The sequence below is a fragment of the Arachis stenosperma genome, chromosome 2 (assembly GCF_014773155.1).
Source record: "Arachis stenosperma cultivar V10309 chromosome 2, arast.V10309.gnm1.PFL2, whole genome shotgun sequence".
Lineage (NCBI taxonomy): Eukaryota > Viridiplantae > Streptophyta > Magnoliopsida > Fabales > Fabaceae > Arachis > Arachis stenosperma.
Genome location: NC_080378.1, coordinates 121,457,920 through 121,484,210, shown reverse-complemented (window position 1 = coordinate 121,484,210; position 26,291 = coordinate 121,457,920). Strand labels below are relative to the sequence as shown.

Below are 26,291 nucleotides of genomic sequence, written 5' to 3'. Positions count from 1 at the left end.
ATAATTCATAACTATGAGATTAGGATAAAGGCGTACCTTTCTGGAGAAAAACTTCCTTTATTTAGAATATTACATAAGATGTTTTTATCTCCAGAGGGGAGATTGTAGATACTAACTCCAGAGGGGAGTTTAGAATTGGTTTTTCCTAAGGGAATTCTTCCTCAAACTATAGAATCGCCTCGGCAGCTTCCTCCTTGCTCTCCTAGCATGAGTACTCTTAGCCTCCTGCTTCTATGGTTTGATGATTTCTACAATTGCCTAAGCAACCTATTATAATGGTTGGGTCTGATGGACAATTCCCATCCTTACCCTTCTTATGACGTCATTGCTTACGTCATTGTTTATTATCTTGCACCAGCTACATTGTTGGTGCTCTATGACCTAAGCGCTTACGTCATTATGCAATAATGTTGAGAGATGCTTCAGATGTGCTGTCCTCCTCTTTCATTATATGGCCTTCAGATGTGTTGTCTCCTTCCTTTATCATGTGGGTTGATTCCGTTTCATTATTGCTTTCTTCAGATAACTCTGAGACACATAGCTGGCACTTGTGGTCTTCTCTGTCTTTTATCAAATAGCAGAGATTCCTCTTTATCCCTTCGGGGAGCTTTTCTAAGAGCCCAGATAAGTTGTAGAATGCTGATTCAAATTCCACTAAGAGTCTCATCTCTCTTTCTTCAATTTCATTCCTTTTACTGGATACAAGCAAAGTATTTCTGCTTTTAATTGATTCTTGTGTGAGATTCCCTTGTTATCCTTTGAGTTCTTTCGAAGACCCTTGCTAGTGTGCTGGCTAGTCTTCCTTCATGACTGTAGATTGTTAAATCTTGAACTTGATCAATTGGTTGAAAATTTCTTGGGAAGACGGACATGAAGATTACTTGATGTGCTGGAACCAAGCATTCTTCTTCTTCATTAAAAATAGGTTGACTATTCGTAAATTTTAGGGATATATCCCTTGGATTTACGTTGTCAATCATATTTTTAAATCTCTTTACTGCATCAACGAATCCTGCAGGAAACTCACTAATAATTTTTAAATCATTAAAAATTAAAATTGTATCAATTAATCCATACTGGAAAAACTGATAGGTATCAGATGGGGAAGCATCGGGAAATATAACCAGCTTTGTTAACTGTTCTTTGGCAATAGGATAATATCCCAAGATTGCCCTTTTTTCTTCAGTCCAATTTAGGACTATGTTAAGGGTTTCTCTGAGATTTGATCTACAGATCCTTTTCTTTTCCTTGATTTCAGCCCTTGTAGGAATGTTTCTTATTATCCCTGTTCTCTGGGTTTGAATTGGAGCTTTATCTGCTCTTTTTAGGGTTTGCTCTGGATGAAGAGCTTCATATTCCCTGAAGGATTCTTTTGCTTCTTCCAGTGTTAAAAAACCCTCCTTTATGAATTATCCTTGATTGATGTGTAAATGGTGCTGCTTTTTCCTAGGCATCATATACTCCTTTCATGGGGCCATTATAAATTACATAATATTTTTTATCTTGGGTGGATTTTTTGATAATTTCAGCAATTGTTTTATTTTCTGGAATTTTTTCTTCACCTGATTTGTCCACCACGCTTAGCTGGCTGAACTCTGATGGTTTTGGTTGTTGTGTTGATTTCATTGCTTCGATGGCCTTCTTGAGGGATTGGATTTGTATCCTTATTTGCTGACAATGCTTGCATTTTTCGAGTTCTTGTTCATATTTTTGAATTTCTTGATCTAATGCGTTGTAGACGAACTCCATTATCTTGTTAATGTATCTGCAATAACATTTTTGTCACCCTTAATATATTCAATTTTTATTGGATATTGTAACAAAAATAATTACCATCTTACCAATCGTCCATGATTATAATCAACTTTTAAATTATATCGTATAAAACCTGTTAGATAACTTGAATCTGTCCTTAATGTAAATTCTTTGGGTAGTAAATCGATTTTCCATTTCTTAAGAGATTTAATTGCTGCCAGAGTTTCCTTTTCATGAGTGGTATATCTCTGTTCTGTTGGAGTAAAAGTTCCTGAAATATACCTGCAAAGTAATTCCTTTGGGGGATATTTAGAATCTAGTGATTCTTTTTCTTGTTCTAAGCTTTTTATAACTTTCTTAGCTTTTAGACATCCTGACCAGGTTATGTCTGAGGCATCTGTTTCTACTATTAAGTAGTCATTTTCCTCTGGAATATAAAGTTCTGGAAGTTTTTCACATAATTCTTTAATTCTTTGAATTTGTATACTATCTTTTTCATCCCATTTCCATTATTTTTAGTACTTATTTTTGGAAATAAGCTTTTAGTGTATTCTGTTATATTCTTTAAAAATTCTTGATCAGAAATATAATTTATACACCCTAAAAATCTTTGTAATTGTTTTCTATCTTCTATTTTATTAGGAAATAAATTTACTTTTTCTAGAACATTTGGTTGTAGTTTTAGCTTTCCTTCAGTGGATATAATTAATCCAAGAAACTCTATTTCTTGTTTTGCTATTCTTGCTTTCTTTTTGCTAAGAACTAATCCTTTTTCTTTACATCTTTCTAAAACTATTAATAATTTTTGAAGATGATCTTCTTTATCCTGTTTTGTAAAAATTAGTATATCATCAATGTACACTAAAACAAATTCATTTAACTCCTTTAGATTTTCTTCCATAAATCTTTGATAAATACCTGGGGCTTGTTTTAATCCGAATGGTAATACATTCCATTCATAGAGCAACACACTTGTTGATTCTTTTGTTGGACAAGTAAAAGCAATTAATTTCTTTGTTTCTTCGTCTAAACGAAGTTGCCAATATCCTGATTTGCATCAAGAGATGAAAACCAAGTTGCTCCTTTGATTTTTCTAAAATAGAATATTTTCTTGGAAGTTTATGAGCATCACCAATAGTTGCTTCATTCATTTTCTTATAGTTTATTACCATTCTTCGTTTTCCCCTTTTAATTTCATTATGTTTTCAACGTAAAAAGCTGGAGCCGCATGAGGACTTTTACTTAATCTTATAATTCCTTTTTCCAAAAGATCTTTACATTCTAGTGAGAACTCTTCTCTATCTCTTGCAGAATAAGAAATTTTATTTGGAACATTTATCTCTTTTGTGGGATCTTTTAATTTAATGCTTACTAATTCGTTATTTGTATTTTTAATATCTAAAGGATTTTCAGCACAAATTTCATCCAAAAGTTCTTCTATCTTTATTTCAAGATTATTTTTGGAATATTTATCTGAAAGTATAGATTTAAATAACATGTTTCTAATATAGAAATATTTTAAATTTTAAGATCTTATCTATAGTAGTAGTTGGTATTTTTATACGTTTTGATTTTGATTTATTGAAGAATCGTGTGGAGCTTTTAAAACTATATATGTTAATTCTTGAATGAATGGATGATATAGCTTTAAAAAGTTATTTCCTACGATAAAATCCATTCCAGAATCTAACATATATATAGATGGAACAATGAATCTATAATTTTGAATAAAAATTTCAACCATCTCTGCTTTTTGGTCAATTTTATGTATTGATTGTCAGCTATTCTAACTCTTAATGGTTTCTTTAATTTTTTCCAATCAAGTTTTATATTTGAACTAGCAAAGCATTGTGTTGCTCCAGAATCTATGAAAGCATTTATAAATTTTTCTGTTATTTTTATAGTAATAAATGTAGCATTATTACTCAGTCTCTGAGTCTGTTTCTGAGACATATTCAAAAATATAGTCTAAGTTATCATCAGATTCTTCTAATGGTTCCATGAAACAAGACTTAGCAATTTCTATTTGTTTAGTAAGATCCTTTTTATCCTTCTTTTTTGGGCATTCATTTGCGTAGTGTCCTTCTTCTTGGCAATACCAACATTTACAATTTCTTTTTTATTCGGGCAATAGTTATTTCTTTGTCTTTTGTTTTTATTGTTATTTTCTTTCCTAAAATATCTCTTTTTTCTCCAGTTTGGATAGTATTTCTTCTTCTAAATTGATATTTTCTTTTCTTTGAAAATTTTTATTAAGACCATATTTTTGAGGTATCTCTTCATTATCCTGACAGCAAATTCTAATTATATTTGCCAATCTTTTTGAGTTGCTTCTTGCATACAACGTTCTTTTATTTCCTCTCTTATTGCAGAGGTTGCTCCACCAAAATTATTTTCAATTGTTCCTATTTATTTCTCTTATAAATCTTCCCATTATAAATTCATTAGCAGGATATGGAAGTTTTGTTATATACATACTGAGATAATGATTTTTATCTTCTTCTTTTAATTTGTAATAATGTATTCTACATTCACATATATAAGATTCCACATTACATAAATCATATATCTGAATATTAGCTAAATGGTTTTTTGCTTCTTGATATTCTTTATTATAGACTTCTTGTCTATGATCTATAATATTTTTTCCAAAAAATTCTTTATATAGAATCATCATTATATATAATATCTTATCATAAGCTGTTGTTTTTGTTTCTAATTCTTCTATTATTTGGTTTTCTATTGATGTCATATAATCTCTTATAGTTCCTTTAGTATGAAATCCTATGTAATTCCAAATATCTCTTCCAGATAATTTACTAAGCTTTGGATTAGTAAAAGCTTCTAATAAAAAGGAATTCAACCAATTTTCAAAAATTTTTTTTTCATTCTTTTTACAGTCTAAATCAAGCATTCTTTCTCCTTCCGTTTCCTGGATTTTAGGAACGTATTTTGATGGTATTTTTGTATATTTTGAATCTTTATTTATAAATCCTTTTTTAAAAGCATAATTATCAAAACCTGTTTCCCATTTATATTGAGATTGGTTATCTTTAGATGTTCCAGCTTCATTTTTTACTTGTATTGGAATTGCTAGTTCTTCGTCACTTGAATAATCTAGGATGTGTTCTTCGTTTTCTATATTTTCGGAATTTACTAATTCTTCTTCTATTTGAAATCCTTGTTCCATAATATTATTTTCTTGAGCCATTTTTAATTGTTTAAAAAGCATTGTAACTTCTTCTAATTTTTCTTCAATATTCATAATTTTAGTGGTGGTTTTACTTTTAGATCTGTTATGTTGATTATATTTTGAAATTTTTCTTCTTTGGGATTCTCTTTTTCTTTATTTCTTTGAAATTTTATGGATACTAATATTTCTTCAAGCATATCTACTATAGAATTTAATTGTGGGTTAAAAGTATGATAAAGATGTGGGGAATCATTTCCATGGTAACATTTCTTAGAAATTCCGTGTGAAAAATAAGTTTTTTCAGGTTTTTGAAGTCCTTCAATAAAACTTTTAGTAAAATAAAGATTTTGAGAAAAATCATTTTGTATTGATTTTAAGAATTCGGTATCATTACAGTTAACATTAGTTAAAATCATTAATTTTTGATCTATTAATTTTGATAACTTGATTATTTCTTCTCTTAAATCTTCTAATTTACTTTTTTTCATTAGGTGACGCTTTTCTTTGTGAAGAGTTACGGTTTAAAGTGTGGCTTTAGAAAGTGTGGTGTAAGCAAATCTTTAAATCTGTACAAATTTTGATCTGTATACTAAAATTCACCATTACTAAATTATATATAAAGTTTGGGGATGTGATCGCTAATTTAAGAGGATCGACCCAAAATTCTCAATTTTTTGTTATGTTGGGAGCCTCTAGCTTAATGTCCGTAGTTGTATCGAAATCAGTATTGATGGCATCTTTATCTTTTGTAATTTATTTAAATTGTGATAACGATGGTACTTGTGATATGAGAGAGAATTATTTTTTTAGCGAGCTTGTATTGCGATGACAACTTCTCCTAGTATGTCACCAACCTCTATAGAGGGTGGAGAACTAGATCCTATAGAAGATGCACTGTGAGAAGATAAGGAATCTGTCATGATAGATGAAAATAGTGGCGAGAATTTAAGGAAGATTTCAATTTGACAGAATAGTCCTTCAAATTCCAGAACGCAATAATATTTATCGCACTTTTTGGCTTTATATTTGGAGGCCGTGACACTAAGAATTTTCAAACGTCGAATCTAGATTTGGAGGCAGAGATTTGCATGATAATTCGGCTCTAATCGAGTTTTAAGTTGGCAATCCTCCAAAATAAAGAGAAAGTTGTACTTACTGTCAAGAGTGATAATATCTATGGTGAGATTGAGCATAAAGTGTTGAAATCGCATCACATCAAGTATCATAGAAAGTGTAACAAATTTGTAAAAGGTTGTAATTAGTTGATTCGGATCCCTCTTTAACAGAAAAAAGGTACTTGAGATGTTAATGGAATAATGGACCTTATACACGTTTGGAACCGAAATCTCTAGTAATTACAGACAGCTTGATTAGCTTGATTACCATGTGATTGTTCTTTTATCTTTCCAATGATAAAAGTTGATGCGATTGTGTCAATTAAAGTCTCGCAAAATATAATAGAGGCAAGTTATGATTTCATATCAAGTTACAAGAAAGTTTGATTGACAAAATAAAAGTTAGTTGCACGAATTTATGGAGATTAAGAAGAGTCATACATTGAGTTGTTAAGATAGATTCTAGGCGTACAGGTAACTATGTCAAGTAATATTGCGAGCCTGGGCTAGATGTTGGAGGTCCAAAAAAGAATAGGGGAAGAATGTAACAAATATTGCTGATGAAAGTGTAGATCATGTACTGACCAAGTATGCTAATCGAATCGGATCAAATCTAACCGAAAAATGTAAAAATTATATTCGATCTAATAAGTGCCGTGCAGATGGAATAGAATGATAAACTAGTCACTATAAGAAATTGAGAGAAATAGAATAAGGCGGCAGCAGCAGATCCACATGGAGAACCAGAGACAAGTCGCAGGCCAGTTTTCATTTGAAATTGAAGCAACAGAGATTTCCACCCTCGAGATTATTCACTCTGTCTTGGATTTGAGAGGCAGCTACACGATACAAGGCGACGAGCCCAGGAGAACCGTTTCGAACAACGTCGAAGGGGAAGCAGAGATGAATCATCACTGAACGTCCATGGTCTCAAGCGCAGTAACACAGATACCATGCATTGGAGGTCACCATGGCTCTTCATCCGTTTCATCTTTCGTTAGTTGCAGGGATCCAGCTTGTGTTGTGGAACCGGGGCGGTTTTCCAAACCGGGTTCCTTTAGTGGCTTTAGGCCCAAACCAAAGGGAAAAAACCAGGTGGATGAGGTTAGTATAGTAAGTATATAGGAGCGAAAGTGAGTTGTGTGAAGGAGAGCGAGAGATAAGAAAGAAGAATGGCAATGGCAGGTTGTGCACTGGTATCCACCTTCCCCCTCAAATTGAAGCCTCCCAAAACGAAAACCTCTTCTTCCAATCTCCTTCATCCAGAGCTTGCCTTCGTCACTTCCCACCTCAGCGGCATCAAAATTTCGTACCACCCTTCTCCCACGCCCCTTCTTGCGCCCATCTCTCCCAAGTTCTTACCTTTCCAGCCTCTTGCTCGTAACTCCTCTACCCTTTTCCCTCAATTTCTATTTTTTACCTTTCATTGTTTGCTATCTGCCATGCACCATCTTCACTCCAAGTAGGGAAGACAAATTTAGAATTCAATAAATCAAGATTGTCCTGTTTTGAGCCAAAAGGATTAGTGTTATCGTTCAATTCATCATAATAAAACCAATGTTATCTCTGACTAACTTCATAATAGATACTTGAGAGGTGATACATCAATTACAAGTTTCATATTCCAACCTTTTTAACATCGTAGGTTGCGTTTGAATAGTGAAATTTCCAAATGCCTTCTCCTGCACTTCACTAACCCTTAAACCCAATCGTGAGTGATCAGTTGAAGGACTCTGACTTGTGAAATCACCTTCTTCGTCACATGATTGGACGAGGACACATTAACACATTTATTCACCCAGGATGTATCTTATCCATTTTGATTGCTCTTGATACTGGAAATATTGATGGATGGACAACTGGATCTGGAATAAAGATTAAGATGGTGGATACCCATGTGCTGTCATGATTTTAGCCAAGCATTTGAGTTCTTCAACCTGTTCATGCTACAAAATCTCCAAGTATCTCTGCTTGATTCATCCATTATGAGTTTGCTCTCTGCCAAAAGAACAGCCCTGTTTAAGCAGCTAACGAAACAAAAATCAATCATTTACATGGCCAAAAGTAACCAAGGGAGGTTGACCAAATAGCAAATTACTCCCTAATTACTATATTTTATGTTTAGCTATAAGTGGATGATTACAAAAATGTTGTGTCCTGCACCAGGCTGTTAAACGTGTTAAAGGTAGCTGATTTGAATAGCTACAACAACACTTGAGTTATTATAAAGAATACACAACCCATAAGCCGATAACTTCCACGTGATCATGTGATATTATTTGAGTCATATGTATATTGAAGGAAGACCACCGCATTTTGTTTAGTTGAAGCTTGTGTTAATTGTTTGATCAGATCATTAGAAATTGGAAATAGAAAAAAGTAATCCTGAAGCTACCAACTGTGATTTTGAAGCTTCTTCGTATATTGTCTTGTGGCTGGGCAATTACTATATATTACAATTTCACTTTTCCTGGACTGAAGAAACTAACACTAATATTTACTCGAGCTTCAGCCTGATCTTTAGAGCCACATATGCTCTAGTTCTACTGTCTTTATTTTTTTTAAGAGGGTGACAAGCATGGCTAACAATATGCTAATATTGATGTTACTCATTGATGACAAGTTAGATTATCATTAGTGGCGGAGGAACCTAATTGGAATCTGTTATGTTTTGTTGACACTTGACAGTGATCGATTATTCTATTATCCTATTTTTTATTTGATTTAATTATTATTATTTATTTTTTTATCTGTTTTTTCAGGGAGAGTTTGTCCTTTCACTGGAAAGAAAGCAAACAAGGCCAACAAAGTATCTTTCTCAAACCACAAGACAAAGAAACTGCAGTTTGTAAACCTGCAGTACAAGAGGATTTGGTGGGAAGCTGGGAAGCGCTATGTAAAGCTTCGGTTATCAACCAAGGCATTGAAAACCATAGAGAAGAATGGACTCGATGCAGTTGCAAAGAAAGCTGGAATTGACCTCCGGAAGAAATAAGATCACCTGATTATGGGGATGTAGTTGTAAGAAAGAACAAATTCAAGTTAGTTGATATTATTTGCTGATTTTGTTTTTAAGGTTACTTTTAGGGACTATGGGTGATTCTAGCAGTGATTGAAAGAAGATATTGTGAGAAGCACAAACGGAATATCTTGAGAATTGATATGCACTTTGTAATGCCTGCATATTTTTAATTTGTGCCTTCTTATCGATTAGATATGTGTTTTATGCTTGTCTACTTTACTATATGAATGTGTGTTTTGCCAATTGGAAGTTGTAAAATTTGTGATTCTTTTGGCTAGGAAAATAAAAACATGAGAATGAGTAAATTTATAAGTACTTTTATAACAATATATATATATATATATAAAAAGAAAAATCGAGCCCCTCTTTGTGCATGATGACTATAATAATGTATCCATAACATGGCTTGCATTGAAGAGTCACCTTTATTTTTAGCATATCAATTATCAAGCAAACTGATACTAACCTCAGCGATTAGTTTCGTGGAACTTGATTCTTCATAGAAAATTATTAGAGAAACACAGGTAGCTAAGAAATTAATTAATAAAGCATACAAGTGGTGATCAAGTTTGCTGCTAGGGGAAATTTGTACCACTTTTCTACTTGGCCCAGTTTCTTGCTGGTAAGCGTGCTAATGCTCCACGTGAGGCACTTCAAATTCTGACATTGTACTCACCCTAGAATTCAGTTTCTTATTCAACTCCAATTCAACATGAAATTTCTCTCTACTCTTCTATGTTTCCAAGATATGGCTTCTGCTGCATTTATTGAACCTCTTCCAGTAGTGGAGTATGCTGCCCAGCTGCTAGGAAAAGATTTACTGTCAAGGCAATTGTCTGATGCTGATCGCATTAAGGTACTCTATAAACACAGTTTGTTCAAACCATTTTTTTTAATGTTAATGATGTACAATTTAGGGAGCTACTATAAGATGGTTAACAAGAGAGCCCGTGTAGTTATTTTTTCTTTCTGGTACTGTCCTACAATAATTTCAAAAAAAAAAAGAAAAACTTCTTTTCAATAGTTCTCTTTATAAGGACGTTATATCTTTATAGGCTCCATGTTGATGAGAACTCGACTATGAAATCAGTTGTTGAATATTTTTCAGAGATGTATGGTTTCACTATTAAATACAGTCACCTTCATTGTGTACAAGTTGGAAACCAAAATAAGGCAAACTATTTACCTATGGAGGTAGGAAAGTTTATGGATATTGAAGTAATCAATCTTCTTGCTGATAGTTAGATTCATTATTATTACCTGCTTCTCATTCCCCAGGCTTGCAAAATTGTTGAGAAGCAACATTATACAAAAAGGTTGAACGAAAAGTAAATCACTGCTCTTGTTAAAGTTACTTGCCAAAGACCTCGCGATCTGGAAAATGACATTTTGCAGGTATCTCTATAATTAGCTAACTCAAATACACACTCATTATTGAATCCTGGCAATAAAAACTGGATGACTTAGCTTATTAGGAAATAGGAATGTAGGGCTTTTAAGGTATGATTTTCCAACGATTCTCTTAAGCAATACTAGGAAGTAGCAAGTGTGTGTTTCTATCATCTACCCAAAGACTGTTAAGGCCTAACATTAAGGCCTAATACTTACAATGAAAATGAAAAAGAATGCATATATCATGATTCTAATGATACCACCCAATTGAGGAATGAATTTTGAAAGAACAAGGGACACCCAACCCAAGATATAGCCTAGTTAACACGGTTAAGTGGTTGCATCTTGTAGAATATCTTGTGTATAATATGGAATTTTGCAGAGTCAGCATCTCAAGGAGTAAACATCCAAATGACCAAATGTTAGCTTCTATGTGACAACACGAGTCAGTGCTGTGCGGTCACAAAATGCAAAATTGTTTTTTATGTTACATCAACAGTCATACAACTATGCACATTTCAAAACCAAAAAGCAAAAATATATGCCTTGAGTGCAGCTCGGACAGAGCACAAATAACGTCTTTATATAAAGCCAAATCCAATATTTCACCCGCTTCTGATAGCTTCTTGAGATAGTTCTTTTAGGGGGATTTAAAAAAAAAAATAGTTAAAAAAGTGCAAAAATTTAGTTAAACAACAAACAATATGTCAGTATTAATAGCAATTGCTATAAGAAATCTTACTTTTAAGGACCCTCCATCCAAATTCATAAAAAAACACTACGCTTGACATCACCATCCGCAGAGAGTTTCCAATGGGCAAGAATTTGGTGTCCATCAATTTCTACTATGCAAGGGTGGTCCAGAGTACCTAGAACTCTTGCTTCTCCCAAAAAGTTAATGTTACCGAATTTTTTATCCCGTAGGCTGAACTATCCTGAACTTCCAAAGTACGCACCTTCAGTATCATGCAAAAACATGTATATGAAACTACACTAACACAATTTAAATAACTAGTGGGAAAAGAACACCTATATCTGAAACAGGAAATAAATGAATTAGCGACTGAATAAGCAAATAATCCACCTCCCAAAACCACCCACTAATCAACTAGAGTGATTAAAAATAAATCACACTCTTGGCACAAGATTCAACGTCCAGCAGGCCTTCAGTAACATACCTTAGCCGCAGCTCAACTGATCCCAACTAGCACCTAACTAAAGTAGTTGAATTTGTCACAAGCAGAGAAAGATGGAAAGGAACAACCAAGATCAAGATTTCCTCCAGTTGAAAGAGGGATTTTGATTCGACAAAGAGGTATACACCTGAAACAAGTAGATTAGGAAGAATGACATAATAAGCAAAGACATCATTTTAAACTAAATATGCCTTTGATGATACAGACCTGCAAAAGCACTCAGGATCATTCTCTTCTCTTATATCATGTGGTCTACAACTACAAGCATCAGCAAGCATCCTGATGCATATATCACCCCCTCTTAATGAGGATGATATTCCATGCACGTGCTAAAAAATCCATGTAATCTCTTAAAATCTCATAAGATATAGGGGCCTCAATGTGATCGCATAAATACTTCAAAACAATAGAATTGTATCAGATCATATGATAGGTAATGGAAGAGTTCCAGCAGAAAGGTTTACGTACAAAAATTTGGAATAAACACAACAATGATACCTTGAAAAGCAGGTTTTATGTCTGCACCACCGAACTGCTCAGCTCTAATTGGAACTATGAGATGTTGGAGAGAGTAATATTCTCTATGGTATCAACAACTTATCTAGCAGATACACTTATATCAGTGCTGCTCCCAGTTGAGCACATACATAGGCTTCTTGTACTTTGAAGCAGACACAGACTTCCGTGTCCTTTCTACAATAGCACTTCTATTGCTGTTCCAAAATGATCTGACATGAAAAGTGCAAGCAGCGAAGCAATCTTCGAGTTGTCAATAACAGCTTGATTTTCAAGAATGTTCAAGTTATTTAAGGGCTTCAGATGTAAGATCGCTGTTCTAGCGAGAGTATAATAGCATCCGACTCCTCATCCCTGTAAGAAAGCTGAAAGAGAAAAACAATTCAATTACTGTAAATGGCCACTAACACACAACTACCATCAGTAGTTCAGTACTTCCACAACTAATATTATTACTACCAATAGTAATAATAACAACAAGCCTGCCTAACAAGATGACTTCACACGTGAGAAGACACCCATTTCTCTCATAGTTTTCAAGGTGCTATAATAGCAGATCATGTCCTGCATCATAAAAGCCATCTGGTAGACGGTATTCAATGCCACAAAAGGAGACCTTACTGTACTTGCAAGACAATAACAAGCTGTTATCCATTGGTTTTCTTGACTTGCACGATTTAGGATTATCAGGATCATGATCTGAATTCCTCTTTGAATTAGAAGCATACATTGAAACTTCTAAAGATGATGCTTCATCCAATTCATTCGGTCCATTCGCCAAATAGAACGAGCATGCATCTTTTGCATCTTCATTCTCAGAAAATTGTCGTCTAAACTGACTCTCAGTGCATAATTCAGCATTTTCATAATCTTTAAATCGTCATTTTCTGCATCTTCATAGGATATTCTTTTCCCATCGTCATTCAGACTTTAATTGTCTGATATAGTTTCTCTATAACTTTCAGAAGCAGGATGTTCCAGATCTTCCAGTCACAAGTTCTGAGAATCTTTTGCCTTAGGGACAGTATCACCCGCATCTTTCCACTCCTGCAACTATCCGGGCAAGGCTTTCTGCCATAAACAATGCTGGCACTTCCAGCGTTTGCCTGATTTCTGAGATGCAATACATCTAATGGGCGAAGAAGGGCTATTAAATAAGCTTGATGATGCATTATAAGTGTCTGCAGCACATTACATATCAAACAATAAATTTAGATCCATTGCGGGAGGAACTTCTATATTCATCATTGCTTCCACCTATATCATTTATTTTCATGTTACAATACATCCATGAAGGAGTTTGAGAAATGATGTGCAGTTTGTTGTACTAAACAAAAAGTATGCACACCGACGTGTTAGATGAAAATCAAAGATTTTCTTTTTCAAATGAATCTCGTTGAAGAATGAGTTACAACTTACAGCACAACAACAACATAAACCTTTCCCTAACAGATAGCACTGGCTACATGAATTAAATGGCACCATAGTGCCCTCTCTTAAACTATGTCCATAGTCAAGACATTAAAATCTAAATCATATTTTATCTAATTTTTTCGTCTGAGTCTCGTCTACCTCTAAATGCTACCCTATTCTACCAGTCTGGCAGTTTCCTCTGAAGATCAAATCACCTTATCAATTGAAATTCTACATAACATTGCGTTTTGTTTCACAAAAAAGATGCAATTACCAAATCTATACATTGGACTTTACAAATCATAGTTAGGTATCTACAAATTTAAGTTTTGAAGTCTATGCATGGAGACAAGTTTGAGAGAATTCAGTGAAGTCAACCTGTTATATGAAAGGTCCAAATTCTACTGCCTGGACAAAGAAGTCAAAGCTGAAGGTAGTTCCCCTTCACTATAGTGTCGTGAATTTGCTTGCTAATGCAGATAACAGTGACATAGAGGAACCTTAAAACAAATAAACAAACTAAAGAGGAGCAATAAAGTAAAATGTTAAAGAGTAACAGAAAGTCAGAAATACAAGCCTTACAGAGAATTGTGGTCAATCTATGAAGGCCAGAAGAAGAATTTGGAGGAACCTTTGAAAGCTCAAGACACTGTAAGCGATCAATGGCTGAAATATTCTTTGTTCAGTTGTTGCTACTAATTATGCTCGAGTCCCTCACTGCCTTTTTTTCTTTAATTATTATGAAAATAATATTTATAAGTCTTGTGAATATTCTTAGAGCACAAATTTATTATGTTCCAGCATCATTCAATAATTATGATAATTGCTAATTGAGTAATACTAAAATAGTTGTCTAGAATCTGTAGAAGAATATAATAGTATATTTTGAAGCCTTGCAGGGTTCCAACTTCCAAGAGTGCCACAGTTCCAATCCCAAGTTCATCGAGGCCACGTTCTGGTCCATATGTAAGCCACATGCACGCACATCTCTGGCTTTTCTCATGTATGCCTGGACAAGTTAACTCACGCGACCCAAGTTACCTTTGGAGCCTAAGCCCTAAAGTATGCTTCACGCGGAAAAAAAAAATACCCACGCTTCATTATTGCTTCTGCCTATAATTCAAAGTTAAGTCTCTTTGTAGGAAAAAATCTCTTCAAGCCTTCCTTAGGTATTCTTTGTGGTTAGCTTAGGTGCCAAGAATAGCAATCATATAAGTAGCTCTATCTATTGTATTAATTGCCATTGTAACCAGATACTCATAATAATAGTACATTCATCAGGAACAGTTCCAGCACACATTACTAACAAAATTCATCAATGGCTGCTGCTTCATCATATGCTATGCAGTCTTCTATTCTGGCCTGTCCTGTGACCAACATTTCTAACAGGTTCAGGGTGAACCAGTTTGGCATTCCAAGCCTGAGGAGGAAAGCTAGCCTCGTAGTTCGGTCCATGGCCGAGGTATTAATTCGCAAATTTTACTATTAATTGGTATTATATCACATGATGTGATCCTGTAGTTGTTGTGTTTTGTGTATTTCATCAAAGGGTTTAAGAGAAAACATATGCATTTGGTGACCATATATATCATTGGTCTTTGATCGCAGGAAGAGCAGGCACCAAATCCAGTTACACCACCAGCACCTTCACAAAAGGTGAGTAGAGAATATATTTAAATATCAAGTTGTGAGCATACAAATAATGAAATAAACATCATTAACACAAGAATATGTTTGCAATTTTTTAATTTGATTATCAATCTGACACCCCGTTAACACGAGTAATAACTGCAGGTGAGCAGCAAGTTGATAGATATTATGGCTTTCAGTGGGGCAGCACCAGAGAGAATCAATGGAAGACTTGCCATGATAGGATTTGTGGTAGCATTAGCAATGGAGGTGACCAAAGGGGAGGGTGTGTTTGTACAGATATCCAATGGCGGGATCACATGGTTCCTGGGGACAAGTGTGATCTTGTCACTTGCTTCTCTGGTTCCACTCTTGAGAGGGGTTAGTGTGGAGTCTAAATCAAAAGCGTTCATGTCCTCTGATGCAGAGCTATGGAATGGTAGATTTGCCATGTTAGGCTTGGTTGCTCTTGCTTTTACTGAATACATCAAAGGAAGCACAAGCACCCTTGTTTGATTATTTGATTAATTATGGACGTATGTATTTATGGGGTTCAATTCATAGAATATGAAAAACTCAAATGCTAATGTATCAAAGTTTAGTGTATAATAAATGATCATATTAGACGAATGAATTTGTCCACGTTGGAACCCAACAATATCGCCACAATTCATTTAAAAACTATCAACCACGGGAATGAACCTTTCTTATCATGTTCATATGTGAAACGCAATTGATGAGTAAACATACATCTCATCTGCCAACAAAGCTAAGATACAACATATTTCTTGCATCCATCCTGCATGCGACTATTAAAAAAATCTATTCCACTCTTTGGAAACATGATGTATTATTAATATTATACTAAGATGAGGTCCTAGAATATAACTAAAAACACTCCACTCCTTTGAAATTGTGTATTATATTGTAATATGATTCGACTGAAATGGATCAAAACAAACATACAGTGTAAATGCTTTAATTTCAAGCAGCTCATTGAAGAATTAAAGTTGGATATATGTTGATGTGGTGTTCTATTAGTATATTTTTTATGTTTGAAGGTTTTTTGTGCTCCCTCACCTCTATATATGAGACTGGTGAGTGACAACTCCAAAAAAAAAAACCAACAAAATCCAGAGTCAATGGATTTACGAGGAGAGCACAACCTTTGTAAATTAGAAGATCGCATGGGAACGGGATGCAAATGCTCCAATTTCTCTTATCCCCTGTTTTTTGTTTTCAGCTTATGCTTCCTTATCTTTTTCATTTTGGTTTTTGTATTTGAACTTGTTAATCCTTTTTTTTTTTCAGCTTTGAACTTTTTTTGTAACAATTCGGTAAAATTACGAAATGAATCTTTCTAAAAATGATTATGATTTGTAAAATAAATTTTATCATAGTTTAGTGATTTAATTTTTAAAATTATAATTCAAAATATAATTAGCATTAACTATAATAACACAACTAAATTTCACCAATAATAATTTAACAATTAAATAAAATATAGAGGGCAACCAATCCTCTATTTATGAGAGAATTGGCTAAAATTTACCTAATTTTTATGTTATATACATAAAATAGGAATTACAAATATTTTTTTTTTCAATAAGAGACACAAACTTTGGCTCTTATTGTGATCCTACCTATTTAATTAATTAAAATGAAATAACAAAAACAAAATTTATTAATAATCTATCAAATATATTTTTCTATTTTTAAATATTAAAAAATAAAAACTACTTTTCAAGTCCTTGTTCTGAGATCTTCTAACTTTCCGTCTCATCTTCCCTTCTCTTTTCTCCAATGAAACAAATTCCTGTTTTCTATATTCTAACACAAAAACAAATTGGAGACAACCTTTTTTTGTCATTGGAATTGCTCTTAGATCCCATTTTTCAAAACTTCTTGTCAAAAGATGTTAGAATGGAGTTAGAAGAGAGTTATGGAATATGGTCAAACCTATGGAACAAACTAGACTCATATCCATCCAACTAGCTCAAAAGCTAATGCTTATTTATTTTTTTATTCTTTTGGGTCCTCAAATCTCTAACTCAAGTTTAGCCCATAAACTCGTGAACCCAACTGTTGTAAACTTGTAATGAACAAAGTGACATAGCACACCCTATAAACAAAATATAGAAAAAAAAAGGGTGGAGGTTGGGGGACATGATCCACACAGATATTAGTTCAGTGATTCAGTCACTTCTAACCTCATCTAAAACTCGTGACCGAAAAAAAAGAAAACTTATTGATTACACCTTTTTTAGATGAATCCCAAATACGCCAATACAGCCAAAGAAGAACATATTATTACAATAAAATGCTGATATGCTGATGTCCATCACATTAAAAAAACAACGCTTGCATTAAACTTTTGAACACCATCAAAGTTAATGGGTGAATAACACAAACAACATAAAGAGTAGCATCTTTATCCAGAGGTAGCATTATTCTTTTGAGTTCAACTCTTGTTTTAAAGCAGTGAAATCATAGTCTTTTCATCCAATCTTAGGCAGCGGCATCAACAGTTTGTTTGGCAACATCATTTTCCACAAAAGCCTTGATATATTCCTCTCTGCACATTCAAACCACAAAAATGAGGTTCTATGAATTTATGGAGTGCCATTGATTGTCCCGAATGTCACTCAACTCAAATCATATAAATTTATACCTTGCAGGCAGATGATCGTGTGGGCGATTGTACGGAGTCCAAATTGGTTCACCAACGAAAAATCGCAAAGCCTGCAAATGTATAAACAAAAACAAATGAGGATCTCTGCAGCCCTTCAGGATGTCTATTCATCCAAATAATAAGACACAATTAACCATTAAAGGTAGACGAGATTCAGCAAAACTTAATGTAAATGAACATCAATTGGTAGAAGAAAATATATCAAGTTACATATTTGCATATCACAAGAATACAAGTAGAAAATATAATAATCAGATGCCTGACACCAATCGAAGTAGAAGATCCTTTGATTATAAAAATAAAAGCCTTCCAAAAAGGGAACAAGGCCACGAAGTAAATTTAATCACTCTTCCCACAAAATGGGATGGACTAGTAGGAAGAAATTGACAGGTAGAAGTTCTCTTCAATTTGCAACTGTTAGAGAATCATTAGCATCAATTAAGATCAATTAGTATCGTCTATATTTATATAGTATAGATACTATATAAATATAGACGATACTAATTGATCTTAATTGATGCTAATGATTCTCTAACAGCAACAATGAAATGCATATTAGTACTGTCATATACGATCAACACCTTAATGTAGTTGCTCTCATCAAGTGTGAAGCGATGATAAATTCCAGCAGGTAAGATGATCATTCCTCCTTTCTTTACCCATACACGAATCCAAGCATCATTTCGATCTCTAACATCAAAATAACCTTCAGGAAAGCACAAACATCAGCAATTTAACATCATATATAATGTATCGCGACAATCAAAGCAGAAGTATTTCAACAAACCACTTCCAGCAGCACAAAAGCGGATCTCCTCATCAGTGTGAAGGTGTTCTTCAAAGAAACTTTTGATTTTTTCTTCATAATTTGGCAACTTTTCCGGGCAGACCTCACAGACATCCTGCAGAAAAAAAATATGCATTTCAGGTCAAATATTCAAAAATTAACACAGGCAGAACATTGTTGGCAATGCCATAACTAGTGTACTGTTCATGTCTTAAACAAAAACATGTTATCCTTTACAATAATTATTGTTCCATGTAAGTCATAATTAAGGATGGTCGTGTATCTGCATTTTGTTGATATTTCTGATTATGTAATTGGAATGGTCAGATTGATGGTGAATAAAATCTAGAAGATAGTAAGGCAACTTTGAATCAACATATTATAACAAACCATGTAGGTATAGCCCCGTTCTTCACGGATCTTTTTCAGCTCTGGATCTGTTTCATGGTTATCAGCATCCAATCGCCAACTAAGAACTCCAAGTTCTGCATGTTAACATGGAAAATCCCAAGTGAGCGTAAGTTCCTCAATAAGCTAATAAAAAGGCAACACATTCTGCAAAGAATCCTACCGGCAAGTTGCTCCAATGACACAAACTGCTTGGGTTCTTTGTGGTGAGGAAGCCTCTGATCTTCTTCGCTATCATCCATGTACCATGCTTGAAGGACTTCCTCTCGGGGATCCTGTGAATAAGTGACATTTGAAGAATTATTTATTTTTTTCTATGACTATGAAGTCCGAATGAATAACTCAAAAATTCCTCTCCATTATGTAAATAGAAATAGTAGCGATTTTAGCACAGAAAATTAACATTTTTTTTCTTTTTATTTATTTATTTCTTTTTCAAATAAGCAACTATGTTTGAATATACAAAATTATAAATCATGAGAAACTTTCAGCGCTCTCTCTCTCTCTTCCACAAACAAACACAAAGCACACATACGAGGAGCAGAGGAATAATCACTATCGATTCACTAAGCCATTAAAGCAAATAATAAGTTAGAATTACACATTGATAGAAAGAAGCTCAACTTCAAAACAAATGAATCTCACAATTAACCGAACACTGTTCAGCTTGCTTGCCACAGCAGCACTATGCATGGTAAAAAAAATTCTAGACTTCATTACTTCAATATATTTAGTTATTTATTTGTTTATTTCTCTTGAACATATAGCAGCTTTATTATCGGCCCTTTTGAAAACAATTGAAGAAGGAAGAATTTAAGTTTCTGAAATCTGAATGAAGGAAATAATATAGAGACTTAAAATTGAGCATGTGATGAAAACAAGCAGAAAGAGAAAGAGAAAGCAATGGCGGATATTGCAGAATCAGGACACATAAAACTTTGTAAGGGAGAAGAAGTAAGAATGTAAGATTACCTTGATGGAGGAAGCCATGGTGGTTGAGGTGTTGTTTGGGAGATTTTGATTCTGCGCTTCGTGGAGACGCGATTGTTAGTTAAAAAAAGCAGTGTCAACCCAAACAGAGAGTTTGCGCGTTTTGACCAACATGTCCTGGCCCCCGCTTTCTGGTTAGTTGAATCTGGACATCCTTAACAGTTAACACTGCATCAACAAATTAAAAAATGCCTCCTTTCAAGGCTCTCTTTGAATTTTTAATTAGTTAATATTAATTATTTTTTTTAGTTTCTTCCTGAGCTTTTGATCCTAATCATTTTAGTGGTTTTTCTTTTTCTTTTATAATAATTCTCTTTTATAGTGTTGTTGTTGTTTTATATGAATATTTTAGATTTAGTTATATCATTTCTTTAAATTTGGGAGAAAGATGTCAAAAGAAAAGTTTTTTATTCATAGAAATTTTTGCAGACTAGAAAATTGTTTCGTTCTACATTTTGGAAGAGAAAAAGAAAATCCCATTATGTTACAGCATATCTAGATAGATTTAGAAAAAAAAATCAATTTTATTTTTGTTTTTGTTTGTTAAAATTCTGTATGATTCAATCAAATATTGTGTCTCCTTTCAGTTTATAACTTAACATAAAAAATATATTTTTACAGATTTAGCTAACATATGACGGCTAATATATGACTTGGAGACAAATGATAATTTATTATTATTAAAAAATTTTAAATATTTTTATTTAATAAATATAAAATAAATACATTAAAATTTTTATTTTTTTATATTTTTAATAAAAATATTTCTACTAATAATAAATTTATCATGTAAGAATAAGACACATGTTAGCTTTTTTTTTTAATTATAGAACTAATGTGTTTACTGTAATGTGTATAAGTGCCGTTTGATAATATAAATGAAAGTTAATTTTCCTGTCAAAAGAAAATGAATAGGAGTGGCTGCCTTGCAAATTGCAACATTCAATTTGTATTTAATTAGTTAATTGAACAGTATTACTCAATTAATAGTTTGAATTAGAGATTAATGATGTAAAATGTTAATTGAAAATATACATGATACTTAATATGTAAAATTAGACACTAAATAATTATGGTTATAAAAAATTATTAATTTAATCTATTTTTTAATTATATAAAGCATAATTCTAATATAACCTAATAACACTAAATTAATAAATTTTTATAAATATATTTATTCATCATCTAATTATATATATTAAGTATCATGTATGATATGAGTTAATATTTTATATTATCAATCGTTGACGAAAACCGTTAATTAAGTGACTGAAACATAAAAATGATTAATTTATAATCTTTAAAAAATAAATTTAATTGATAAAATTTTTCCAAAACAAATTTAAAAAACAAATCATCTTTTAAAAACTAGTTTAACTATTAACTCTTATTTTTTATCAGCACTTGATCAGAAATAATATTTTTATATATGATGGTTTCAGTGGCTAAGAGAAGGGGGGTTGAATCTTAGCCCCCTTTTCGATGCTATCACTTGCTGACCTTCAGAGAAGACTTTTCTGTTTTTGCTCGTCAATAGACACGAGCAACTTTGTTTTGTCTCGTCCCTTGCCACGAGACTTTTCTTTTTGTCTCGTCACTTGGCACGAGATAATTCTGGTTTTTGCTCCTGTGAATTTGAAAACAGAAATGGAGTAGAAAGTAGAAGAAGATTGCACCCAGATATATCCTGGTTCGGCTGCTAAGTGCAGTGCAACCTACATCCAGTCTCCATCACAAACATGATGGAATTTCACTATAATCAATCTGATTACAACTTGTAAAGTGCTAACCCAACTTACAAGGGGATTCCCACAGAATCATGATACACAACATAGATGAACAAAGGACCTCTAAGACATCTATGGCTTTTTCTTTCAATTTTGCACTCTCTGCCTTTTTCCGCTCTATGGCTTTTTCATACAAACCTCACTTGTTTGCCTTTTTCCATGAGACTCAAGACATGACAAAATTAAACAGAAAAATACTAAACAGAATACATTGAAGGAGAAGAGAAATCTGTTAGCTCAGGTAGCTCTGAGAACTCTGTGCCTTGCACTCTCAAATTTTCTCCTTGCTTCAAACAGTGGTTGTTCCCCCTTTTTAAAGAAGAGGAAAGCCTCCACACTTGAAGCCAAAACCGAACCAACTTTCTTCCTCCTTCAACAAACACAGAACCGGTTCGGCCACACACAGAGAGAGAAGAGATAACCATGCATTAACCAACATGCAATTACCTCTAGTCCTTTCTTGATCATCACCCTTCATCAATCCGGGCTCTCCATCCTTGGCTTGCTCTCCAAGATGGATTTCTGGCCCTTGATGCCTCATGATGATAATGACTTCATCTGCTTCAATCTCTGCCTTCAACCATCACTTCGCCACTCTAGCTACTCCCTGTGGTGGTTGATCAGAATCAAAGACAAGCCATGCTTCAAGAATCTCTCCCCTTGGCCGAATCTTCAACATCCCTTTTTGAGCATGAAAAGCTCAAGATATCCTTACCAAATCTAACCACATTTGGTAAGTATCTTAGCTATAGCTCATTTTTATTTTAGTGTGTTTTCTTGCCATCATTAGCTTGATGGTCTTGATGCATGCAGCCTCTTCCTTTTCTTGGTTGAAGAACATTTCTTCCATTGTTTCCTGGACAAAGACCGAAGAAAGAAGAAGAAATAGATGAGAGAGAATTAAAGAATCTGAAGAAAAGCAATGTAGAGTGGTTAAGCACATTAATTTGAGAATAGCTTGCTTTTACTTCCCTTAGCTTAGAGTGGCGTGTTTGTCATAATAGCCATCAATCAAATCAGCTGAATTTCTCTCTCATGTTCCCCATGCATTAATTAACAATGTAATAGATTTTGAAATCCATCACATGGTTAAAGACTTGGTTCCGTTGGAAGCACTTTGCTTTCATTTTTTTTTTTTTTTTGGTTTCGGACCAAGATTGGAACCATTTATCACTAATAGAATTTGGGCTTGTAACATTGAGATTAAAACTGGCCCATTTGGTTAACATTTGCTTTCCTGATAAAATTGATTTCGGATCAAGCATGGAAGCAAACATGGGCTTATAGCATTAAAACTTATTCTCGGCCCAATATAACTAGCTTTAATCACAAACTCATTTGGACACTCAAAGCTGAACCAATAATGCAACAGTTGGGCTTTGTTAATTTTCTTTTGTTTCGGCCCAACACAAAATCTGCACAACAAAATTATTAATTAAGCATATATGAATTAGGATCAAATTAATAATTTTGTATTTAAATATTTCAATAATGTTTGTTCATCATCAAAATTAAATAAGAGTTTTCAAACTCATCAATATATATGTTTTAAAAAAATACCCAAATGCATCATGTATAAAAAATAGTAAATACTATGCTGACTAAAATTGATAAAAAAAAAAAATACTAGCACTTAACTGTGGTAGTTAATTAATTGCCACTTGCCCCCTACTCCCATTTGTAATTTTTTCCAATACTAATATATAATGAGAAATATTAGAAGATCATGAAAATTTATTATTTTTATTCATCACTTAGTCATCAACTCAATTTTTTTAATCTAATTTTTTTAATTTAATAATTCAACAATATATCTTATCTCATACTTTTAAATATTGATACCTAACTTATAGACAAAAATAATAAATTTTGATAACTCTCTAACATTCGTGGTATATAATTATAGATGTCCGTTAGATATATGATCAAAACTTGGATTATTGTCTATTATATGATACAATATCTGGTGCTAGAGTAGACATTGCAAGTGAAACGAAACATAGCATGTATGTTCATGATTTACCTTGAACTGTCACCATGGGAAGTAAAATGTGCTATCCTTATGAACGTATAGTGTAAGGAAATAGAATCGGCTATTTCCTGAAAACTAATTAAGTACATGTGTCGACGAGCACGCAAGTATATACTATACTTTCCCTAAGTAGTATGATCTTTTTTCAAACAAGACAATCAAATTTGAAGTCCAATGGTATTGGTACGCTCTGATGCCTATCTGTTGCAGTTGTAGCCAACAAGTGAGTGTTATCTCCATTGAGGTAAGCATTCAAGAATGCAACAATAACTCCTCCAACAAACATCCTCATTGGTTTCCTTGATTCCCCATTCTTGCATAAACAGTAAGTAGCTTTCCCTGCAAGTCCCTTGGTATCATCATCAAGCATGTCAAGATGCCCATAATCCTTGGCCACAAAATACCAAGCTGGTTTCTGGCATTCACTGAAGAAGTTCTCATGGTTCACACCTTTCGGTGCACAAGGGGGAAACAAGGGATTCCTCTTCACTTCACCTAGCCCTGACCCTATCACCAATGCAGCCATATCAACATCGAATGAGTGAGGGACATATGTCAGAACTGGCGGCGGAGTTTGCTTTCCCTTGTCCATTCCATCCACCGGATCCACTCCAATTACAGCCGAAAACCTGAGATTAGTGGTCGTGTTTAATTTTCTCAGAGCAAGAGCGAATGCTGTTTTGCCTCCGCGACTATGGCCTGCCAGTGCTAACTTGCTGAAATTCGGCCTTACATTTGATGGCAGGAATTTGGTGAGTCCTTCAGATAGCCAATTTGTTATTGCTGCTGCAGAATGAATCTCATCGCTTGTATCGGGTCCAGCCACCGTATATAACTGTAAATTGCGCAAACAATGCATAACTTTCTTTTCAATCTATTGTTTCAGAAAAATCTTGTCATTGCTTATTCATGTGTACCAGTAATGCTACATGACCAACAAATATTATATTTTGGATTGAAGCACTTGGTCGACAATAATTTGCACCTATATTTATAAGAACTTTTACTCAAAAAACACATAATGTGCACCTGTATTTTTGAGAGTTTGTGCATATAAATCAGTAAAATTTATTTATGGAAGACAATTTAGTATCTATGCTAGCCGACGATTCCGCCCAAATTGCTAAAATCTGCCCCAAGACTTTCTGTTTGGATAAAAGAAAACGATCGCAGACATGAACCATTAACATATGACAAAGCAGATCAGAGAAATATATCCATGACCTAGGCTCATACTTGCCCTTCAATAAGTAATCAGTGGCCCCTTGTCAATAGTGGTGCTTTAATTTAGATGAAATTAAGTGGCATTTTAGAAGTGCATGTTGCAAATTAAAGCGAAACTATATTTGACTCATTAGAGTGTAAAGAGGGAGATTGATTAACCTGTGGAGCAATGACAATAAAGCCATGAGAAGCAACGTGTTGGATAAGTTGGGAGTAGAAGATATTATAAAGAAGGTAGCCATGGAGGAAAAGCAGAATCGGGAACTCTCCATCTTCAAGAGGCGTTGCAAGTAAGAGCGGTTTTGGTGGTGGAACTGAAAATATCAAAAGCAGATACAAGTCTTGTGAAATTGAGCTTCATGCAGGCCTAAAATGAAGGAAAATAAATAAGCAATAGAGAAATGAACAATTGTAATTACCGGTGCATGTGGTTGATCTCCATTCGACCCTTTGAACATGGGTGCTGTGTTTTCCACTATCAAAGACGTTGGTTGAGGAATAGGAACACATGACATGAGAGAGCTGCTTCCGGTTTTCCCTTAATCTTTAGCTGCAACTCTTACTCTACATCCAAAACTGATGATAAACTTGTGGCTTTTATACAATCTTCTAGATTTTTTGGTTTCCTATAATCTGCCCAATGGATATTTTGGCGGGTGTCCTTTTTTTTTTTTGTTCAACTTATAGTTTAGGAAAAAAAAAACTTCCAATAGTTTTTATTACTATAAATATTAGAATGTGTTTAGAACTGGAAAATAAACATTATGTTTGGAATGAATAAGTGGTTTTTTCATAGTCCATACAAATTTTAATTTAGTTCTAATAATTTTTTATTAGTTTTGACGTTTCGAAAATCACTCCAATTAGATAAATAGTTACTTCTATCGCTTTCAACAAATTTTCAAATATGATGGATAAATAAGTTTTGGTAAATTTTATTATAAAATAATTAAATTTTAAAAAATATTATCATGAAGTAAATTAGTTCTTTACAAAAATCAATTTGTCTAAAAAACTTTTAGAATAATAAAAATTTATTGAAAAAATAAAAAATCTCATTTAAAATTTTCTAAAAATCAATTTAAATCTTTATCTATAAATTATTACCAACAAAAATTCCCTTAAAATATGAATTAAGAT

The 26,291-nt window shown here is 33.5% G+C and overlaps 4 protein-coding genes across 5 annotated transcripts; 2 read left to right on the top strand and 2 right to left on the bottom strand.

The window, feature by feature from the left end:
• Positions 1-7,178: 7,178 nt before the first annotated feature.
• On the top strand, positions 7,179-9,397 carry LOC130960572 (50S ribosomal protein L28, chloroplastic-like). Its single transcript, XM_057886001.1, has 2 exons — positions 7,179-7,443; positions 8,826-9,397. The coding sequence occupies exons 1-2, from the start codon at positions 7,236-7,238 to the stop codon at positions 9,056-9,058; spliced, it is 441 nt and encodes a 146-aa protein (XP_057741984.1). The 5' UTR covers positions 7,179-7,235; the 3' UTR covers positions 9,059-9,397.
• A 5,461-nt stretch (positions 9,398-14,858) lies between these two features.
• On the top strand, positions 14,859-15,850 carry LOC130962080 (early light-induced protein, chloroplastic-like). Its single transcript, XM_057888173.1, has 3 exons — positions 14,859-15,064; positions 15,211-15,258; positions 15,397-15,850. Exons 1-3 carry the CDS (start codon positions 14,921-14,923, stop codon positions 15,745-15,747), a joined length of 543 nt encoding a protein of 180 aa, XP_057744156.1. The 5' UTR covers positions 14,859-14,920; the 3' UTR covers positions 15,748-15,850.
• A 1,611-nt stretch (positions 15,851-17,461) lies between these two features.
• Positions 17,462-20,299, bottom strand: LOC130961474 (acireductone dioxygenase 2-like). Of its 2 annotated transcripts, XM_057887399.1 has the most exons (7): positions 20,091-20,299; positions 19,282-19,393; positions 19,101-19,195; positions 18,711-18,825; positions 18,505-18,629; positions 17,903-17,973; positions 17,462-17,806 (listed from the first exon to the last, which is right to left on the bottom strand). In XM_057887399.1, exons 1-7 carry the CDS (start codon positions 20,106-20,108, stop codon positions 17,740-17,742), a joined length of 603 nt encoding a protein of 200 aa, XP_057743382.1. In that variant the 5' UTR covers positions 20,109-20,299; the 3' UTR covers positions 17,462-17,739. The 2 variants fall into 2 exon arrangements, with proteins under 2 accessions (XP_057743382.1, XP_057743383.1); XM_057887400.1 differs by lacking the exons at positions 17,462-17,806; positions 17,903-17,973 and adding an exon at positions 18,196-18,355 and having other exon boundaries at positions 18,483-18,629.
• Positions 20,300-23,780: 3,481 nt separating this feature from the next.
• Positions 23,781-25,696, bottom strand: LOC130960703 (chlorophyllase-2). The gene is made up of 3 exons (XM_057886151.1): positions 25,571-25,696; positions 25,311-25,465; positions 23,781-24,762 (listed from the first exon to the last, which is right to left on the bottom strand). The coding sequence occupies exons 1-3, from the start codon at positions 25,659-25,661 to the stop codon at positions 24,073-24,075; spliced, it is 936 nt and encodes a 311-aa protein (XP_057742134.1). The 5' UTR covers positions 25,662-25,696; the 3' UTR covers positions 23,781-24,072.
• Between the last annotated feature and the right edge of the window lie 595 nt (positions 25,697-26,291).